A 7,874-nucleotide genomic window follows, 5' to 3' on the forward strand; every position below is an offset into this window, starting at 1 on the left:
GTGTGTATGGAACTTGGGCGGCCTCTTGCTATATCTTGTTTACATAATTTTTGTTTTATTTTATATATGTTCATAATTTTTTGAAAGTTCCTTTTCGTATATTCCTTATTGGATATTGATGCATACTTTAAATAAGGCAGAGAGGAAGATCGGAGTGTGATTTATAAATGTTCACCAGAATTTGTTCAACGGAAATTCTTACATGTAACTCGTTTTTTCGATTGATGGTAAGCAGCCTGATTAAGATTTGAATGAATTCGTTTGTAATTTTTTTTCATATATCCGTAGCTAATAGAAAAGCACGCATATGAACAAATCTTATTGAAATTAAATGGTTTTACTTTAATCCTTCGTTTACCTGGTGTTTATAAAATAAGTATTCGTTCTTTGTGAAAATTAAATGTATTCCACATTTCCCCTTTATTCTCCGTCATTACAACACCTAATTTGTGTAGCCTCCATCAAATAACGTACAGCGTAATCAGGTGACGTTCCAAAACGAACGTTAAAAAAAAAAAATCATTTGTTTGCCAATTCATTTTAACTCTTGGGCTGTTTGACTCCGTAAATCAGTGGACCGGACATTCAATTACCCAGTGAAAATCGTATCCCAGCTTACTTGTTATTTTTTTACCTGGCCCAAAATAAACTAAATTTATGCAGTATAACCCCTGAATACCAGTTCCGGAATCTCGTGTCCAGATGTCTTGCGGTATTGGAGAAGATGTATAAAAATGGTTTTATTACGAAGCAAATTATTTTGTGTGTGTCTCTTTATGTATATATATAGCTTACAAAAGTGATTGGATAAGTGTCAGACAGTCCATTTATTTTATGGTTTACTAGCGAGCCTTTTTCTCTAAGAATCTCAATCAGGGAGGATAAACGTGTAGTATTAAAACAAGTAAAAACTGTGCTGAAGTTTCTGCTGCGCAATCGAGTTTTCTGTACAGCGCATAATGAAAAACTCAGCCAAGGCCCATACAACTCTTAGCAGCGGCCCGTGAAACTCTCACTCAAGGCCCGGTTGTGACCTGTGTTGTTGGCACCTATAGCGGTGCCAGATTCACAATCATGGCTAGCTTTAACCTTTAATAAAATGAAGGATACTGAGGCTAGAGGGCTGAAATTTGGTATGTTTGATGATTTAAGGGTGGATAAGCAGCGTAGCAATTTGTAATTCTCTAGCCTTAGTAGATTTGAAGATCTGAGGGCGTACAGAAAAGGTGCGGACGGACAAACAAAGAGTCGTTTAAATAGTTTTCTTTTGCGGAAAACTAAAAACGGCAACCTCATCATTGTATATATTCGATTAAGTTACTAATATAACCTGTTGTTAACTTCACGGTTACTTTCCATGTCAAGATTATGCATCCATTTAGGAAGGTGATAAATCCAACGATAATACCTAAATCCCTCTACATTCATGTAGTAAATAATGTTAAGGAGTTTTTAATCCTCCATGAAAACTACTCTACTCATTGACGGTTGACATTTGTGCGAGTCCAGAAAACCCAGGCAGACTTTGAATCGTAACGTTAATGTCACCGATGTTATAGAATCCTGCTTTGGTATCAATTTTCAAAATGATCTTTTAGCTGTCAAAGTGTCAGGCTTATGATAAGCCCGAACATTGTCATTCGTTCAGTCGCCTTGAGTGCGATGTCAGCTATCTTAGCAGCGATTTTCAATAGAAATCAAGAGGCTTGTAACTTTGTATTTATTCTCACCAGGGTAGATAGTTTAATTTTCAAAGCAAAATTTTCAAAGCAAATGAGGAAATGATTGGACAGGTTATTCCCTTTTTGAAAGGGAGTACTCCCACGTGATTGCTTTGTTCATTTGAAAGAAACTGATAACAGTTTTTAAGTGTATCTTCGATTATACCTTTTTTCCCCCTTGTTAATTTTTCTGTGTTCTGGTATCAGTTAAATACACTTCGTTTAAAGATACATTTCGAGCACGTGTCAAACTTGGAAACACCTGCAAGAGGGCACACGAGCAAAGAGAGAAGGAAATTATAAGGCGTCTTTTGACCTCATTGGCAAGTGGCACGCTCACTTGATGGTCTTAAGCTTTGATGTTTGACGGAACGGAGAAGAAATGTGACCTTTGGGAGATCTAAAACGCGGAGAGCTGATGCTGAAACTATGAAGACAAATTCTCTCTCTCTCTCTCTCTCTCTCTCTCTCTCTCTCTCTCTCTCTCTTCTCTCTCTCTGACTAGGGAGTACTTGGATGATTGAACTTAACTTTCGTTTTTTATGGGCACTTTCCTTTTTTTTATAGGTTCTTTGAGAAGTTATCAGTTGGGAGCGGCGTTGTTTTTTGTTTAATAGTTTCGAGTTCTTCAACTTTTAGGTAATGTACCTTAATAACCGGATAAGTAATTATGATTTCTGGTCTTGAAAGCCAAGCTTAAACTGAAAAATAATTTTCAGCTGTACCGGTTGTATTCTTCGGTCTTGTTATGGAAAGTTGTTTTTATTATTTATTAATCGGCTTAGTAATATCTCTCTGTTTTTGCGCGTTTTCCAATCCAAGCGTTTTCTTCAAAATAATTAAAATTTCCTTTGAAGTTTGCAATAGCGTGGGGATTGCTTTATAACCCTCAAAAGGCAGGTCATTTAATTCATTTTTGCATAAGGCAATAAATTTAAGTCTTTCACGTTTGCTTTATTTTGGTCTTCTCCTGTAGAACTGATCTATTGTTGAAACTCGCTCTTCGTTCTTTCTGGTATGTCCTGTTTCTCAGTTTACCTAAAGGTTTGTCTATAAATTTCACCCATTCACCCAGCCTCTATGTTTATCTTTAGTCAGTAAACGCTTCCTTGTTATTGACGCAAGTTACTCATACACAAAGCCAATTTTTGAGTGACCTAGTAATTCAGTTTGACCAGCGTTATCTTTTCCGCTTTTTGATTACACACCTTGCCTCGTGTAATATAGCTCTTCTGTCGAAAGTTTTCGCTTTTTTTTTATAAAATTTCAAAAGAATTCTAATCAACTTGCACAACTTCGTGTTGCCCTGCTTTTAAGGCCATTATTTAGTTTTGAGGTTTTTAGTTTACTCAGTTTTTCCTGGGGTCCTCTCGGCATTATTTGTTTTTTTAGTATATATTACTATTGCGGTTTGGTGCCTTTAGTCTCACGTGACTATATATATTAGGTCACCTTAGCCGCCATTTGACGTAAAATAGATTATTTCTGGTCGGGGTAACAGAGAACACTCCTTTCATAACGTTATTTGATATATAATAATCTATATATATATATAATATATAATATATAATATATATAAATATAATGGTCTGTATGCATGTATCATAATATGTACTCTCCTCTCTCCATATAATAATATATAATATTATATATATATATATATATATATATATATATATAATAATATGAGGGAGATAGAGATAGATATATAGATAGATAGAGAGAGATAGAGAGATACATGCAGTACATATTAACATATATTACATACGAGAGAGAGAGAACATATTAATATACATGTATACATACGTATACACACATTATGTATATACATATGTATGTAGTATGTATAATGTATTCGGCCAGAAATTCCCCTTACTATCAAATTCACTCTCCCTTCGGGACGACTCACGCAACCAAGATTCGAGCAATGTTCCTTTAGGCTTAGGTACCGACCTATTAACGTATATTGTATCCTCATGAGCTGATGCACTTCTCGTATGTAATTCTCTATGGTTGTATGTTATACCTAAGGCAAGGTTATTCGATGTTGATAGCTATTTTTGGTTTAAATTTGTGTTTTTATATTTTACGTTATGTATACACAACTTTGTAATAAAGTGCTCTATTGTGGATTGGCTGGTCATTTGTGTGGTTTTTGAGGTCCTGCCACAGATGGGGTATAGCTTTTTTTTGTTTATTTCTCTCAATCGGATATGGGTTTGTAGTAATAAACATATCCAGCAAAGCGTGAGGAAGTAGAAATTCTAAGGTGTTCTTGTGGCTATTCAATGCGTTTGTATATGTGAAGAATTAACTTTTAGATTTCTTCATATATATATATATATAGATATTATACATAACTATATATATATATATATAGTTATATATATATATATATATAACTAAAAGGGCCTCATTCATTCCTACTTATAAAGAAATGCCAAAGAAATATTGTCACGGTCTCACCTTTGGCAGTCCAAATTTCAACAGGAAAAGTGAGGAACAAGGCAGTGTATTAATGAAGCCACTATGAAACTGGGTCTTGCACGTTTAACCAATCAGCTCTTTATAAGACTTCAGTGTGGCTTCAATTCCTACTTATAAAGGACTGCCAAAAAAGGAAAAAATACTACATGGTCTCACCTTTGACAATCCAAATGAGGTATAGGAAAAATGAGGTATAGGGCTATATAGTATATTAAGTGAAATCACTATTAAATCATGCCTTGTACGTTTAACCAATCAGTTCTTTTAATTAAAAAATCCTCATGGTAGCACGAGTCTTCAAATGGAGAAACAAATCCACAGTTATGTAACTGTACACATATTTAAATTTAAAACTTTAAGGATAGCTTTCGGGAATCTGTTCGGTTCCCCTTATCAATTAATTCTTTATAAGACTTCAGTATGGCTTTATCCCTACTTATAAAGAAATGCCAAAGAAATAGTCGTCATGTTCTCACCTGTGTGTAGGCCAGGAGGAGTGACGTCTTCCCGACAGCGCCATCACCTACAGCCACGATCTTGAGGACTCGTCCCATTCCCGACATCTGCGAAAGATTAGGGGTGCGTCGTTAAGCTGATTCGCGTGAATCATTCAAATTAATGAATCGATTACTAATTGAAACAAGTGAAAAATGCGCCGAAGCAATCGAGTTTTCCGTACAGCGTATAGTGCTGTATGAAACTCAGCCGCTGCCCACGAACATTCACCCACAGCCCTGTACAGCCATGTGCTGTTGGTGCCAGACGCATGATCATGGCTATCTTTAACCTTAAATAAAATCAACACTACTGAGGATAGAGGACTGCATATTGGTATGTTTGACGATTGGAGGGTGGATGATCAACGTACCAATTTGCAGCCTTATAGCCTCAGTCGTGTTTAAGATCTGAGGGGGCGGATGAACAGACAAAAAGCCATCTCGATAGTTTTCTTTTACAGAAAACTAAAAGTAAAGGTCTCAACTGGAAGGGGCGGTTACCCAATGAGTGTCTTAATATTTACTCTTTTTCGACCTATCCTGTGACCATAATAATAGGTGTAAAGTATTCCAAGGAGGATATTCTGCAGTAGTATTTGATGTTACTGTAGTTTTGTTTTGACGAATACAGTGAAGCAATCTATAATATATATATAACTTACAGCAAAATGCTGGAACAGAAACATTCCCGTAGGCTTACTAAAAAGAGTATTTCGAAATCGGCAGCTTCCCTTTAGTAGGGCTTTGCAAATCTAAATAAACCTACTTAACTTGGTTTGACAATTGCGTGATTATTCTGTAATGCATGTTTTTATTATGCATAAATGCTGTTGGGTGGGATTCAAGACAAGTTGTTTTTGCAAGTTACTACGAAAACGGAGTTTGCTATTTAGTCAATTGAATTATTCTGAAACCTTTAAAAGGCGCTTTAGGAAATAGATCACCAATTGAGCCCGAGTTTAGTTTTACCAGCTACTAACTAACTAAGTATTTCCTCTTGTTTTGAGCAGCAGTATAAAAACAATATATGTAGTAGGAGTTTTTGCATGGTTTATTTTTGCTTACATTTTGGAAAATATGTAAGTTATAGGCTTGAGACATATATATATATATATATATATATATATATAGATATATATATATATATATATATATATATATATATATGTATGTATATAGATATATTATATATATATATATATATAAAACATGTATATATAATTTTGAGGATTCAAAATTCTTCAAATTGAAGAGCAGCGAAAAATCAAGCTGGAAAATGTGAGGAAAGTGTTTCCAATAATATGGCGGGTTTGGAAGCTCATCAATCACGGTGTCAGAGTGGCGAATGATTGACAATTCTCCGGAGATTATCTCCTCACGTATCCCGTTGTCAAGATAAGGCTAAAATCTTATGAATTATGTGACAAGTGAAATATGTCAAGAGGTATTCGTATTCTAGGATTTTTATTTTTTTTCGTCCTGTCTTCATCTCGTTACACAGGATGTTGACTGCGATTAGAATCCGACTCACGAGTAACATTTATCTGTCAGTTTCCTCCCTTTGCATCATGCTGTGTTTTTCGTTCGACGTTTATTCAAATTTCAGATTTGCCTTTATTCATTAGGCAGACGTCAGTTTCTTCCTTTAATGAGTACTTAATTTCCAGCGTTGTTATACTGATAATTTTTATTGATATTAAATTTAGCCTCATTCCCGGCATGTTTGTCTGTGCCAGGTTTGATTTCGTAAGACCATAACCGAATAACAGGCTGTTGCAAAATAGATACCCCCCCCCCCCACCCCCCCCCCCCCCCCCACCGCCCTTCACTGTGGTTTGCAGAATTTTTCTTTCTTTTAGGTTTTTTTTCTCCCAGAGTGATGGAATCCTCGGTTTGTGTAAACAGACGTAGTATAAAACTCACAGCAAAATGGGTCAGAACTGAATTCAAGGTTCTGTGAATAAAGAGAGAGAGAGAGAGAGAGAGAGAGAGAGAGAGAGAGAGAGAGAGAGAGAGAGAGAGAGAGAGACTTGCTTTATGTTTTAAGAATGCTTGATAATACGTGGCCATGTGAGGATGCGTTTAAAACAATATTTTCTCTTTGCCTTTTTGTCGTTTCCATTGGTTCGGGAATATGCATCCTTTTATATTGTATATTAGTTCATTCTCTGTTGTTACTTATGCGTTTTATCAGGGACATTCAATATGAATTAAATAATCCATTGTTTTTTTTACTCTACTTCCTTCTTTTATTTGTGATGGATATTCATGTAAAGAAAAAAAAACTTCATCCTGTTTTCGAAACTATTGCCTTCTCTGAAAACAATGGTCTTTCGTATTTCGATGTTATTTTTTACTAGAATAAATCTTGTTTGGTTCCTTACTTTTAAATAGATTAATGAATAGATATAGAATTCAGTTTCCACCAAATGAGCCCTTCGCTTCACTCCGTTATACAAAGCTATAGACACATCAGCCATCATCATTCCTCTTATGAGTTGGATTTAAGGAACTTATCCTTCCTTTTTCTGTAGCTGTGGTAAGGAAATAAACACAGGAATAATTACTGTTTTTAAATATTTTGTGAAGCGATGGGATAAAACTGATCAATCATTCTGAATGTAGATGAGGGCTGAATTACCTTTTGTTGTTATGCAGGATTGCATAGAATAAATCTTGTTTGGTTCCTTACTTTTAAATAGATTAATGAATAGATATAGAATTCAGTTTCCACCAAATGAGCCCTTCGCTTCACTCCGTTAGACAAAGCTATAGACACATCAGCCATCATCATTCCTCTTATGAGTTAGATTTAAGGAACCTATCCTTCCTTTTTCTGTAGCTGTGGTAAGGAAATAAACACAGGAATGATTACTGTTTTAAATATTTTGTGAAGCGATGGATAAAACTGATCAATCATTCTGAATGTAGATGAAGGCTGAATTACCTTTTGTTGTTATGCAGGATTGCATAGATAATCAACTTAAGGGTGTTTTTAATAGCTAGTTTTTGATTAAGTATATATATATATATATATATATATATATATATATATTAGTCATATCACATTTCCGTGATTCATATACGCGCCCTGGTCCAGGGAAGTCTGTTAACGAGTAAAAATTCCCTTCGGTTAAGCATATATGAAAATATATTAATTCCGAGGTAG

General features: G+C 35.0%; 2 protein-coding genes across 4 annotated transcripts in view; one reads left to right on the forward strand and one right to left on the reverse strand.

Annotated features, from left to right (window-relative positions):
- The window catches only part of LOC135207672 (tachykinin-like peptides receptor 99D), a 498,955-nt gene that overhangs the window by 29,098 nt on the left and 461,983 nt on the right, over positions 1-7,874 (forward strand). The gene's annotated exons all lie outside the window — the stretch shown is intronic.
- Positions 1-7,874, reverse strand: part of LOC135207969 (rho-related GTP-binding protein RhoG-like) — a 30,808-nt gene that overhangs the window by 8,996 nt on the left and 13,938 nt on the right. For both annotated transcript variants that reach the window (XM_064239998.1, XM_064239997.1), the window contains exon 2: positions 4,685-4,771. In XM_064239998.1, coding sequence (XP_064096068.1) covers positions 4,685-4,771 — 87 coding nt within the window. The remainder of the gene's footprint in view (positions 1-4,684; positions 4,772-7,874) is intronic.

This window comes from Macrobrachium nipponense, chromosome 34 (assembly GCF_015104395.2).
Source record: "Macrobrachium nipponense isolate FS-2020 chromosome 34, ASM1510439v2, whole genome shotgun sequence".
In the NCBI taxonomy this organism is placed as follows: Eukaryota; Metazoa; Arthropoda; class Malacostraca; order Decapoda; family Palaemonidae; genus Macrobrachium; species Macrobrachium nipponense.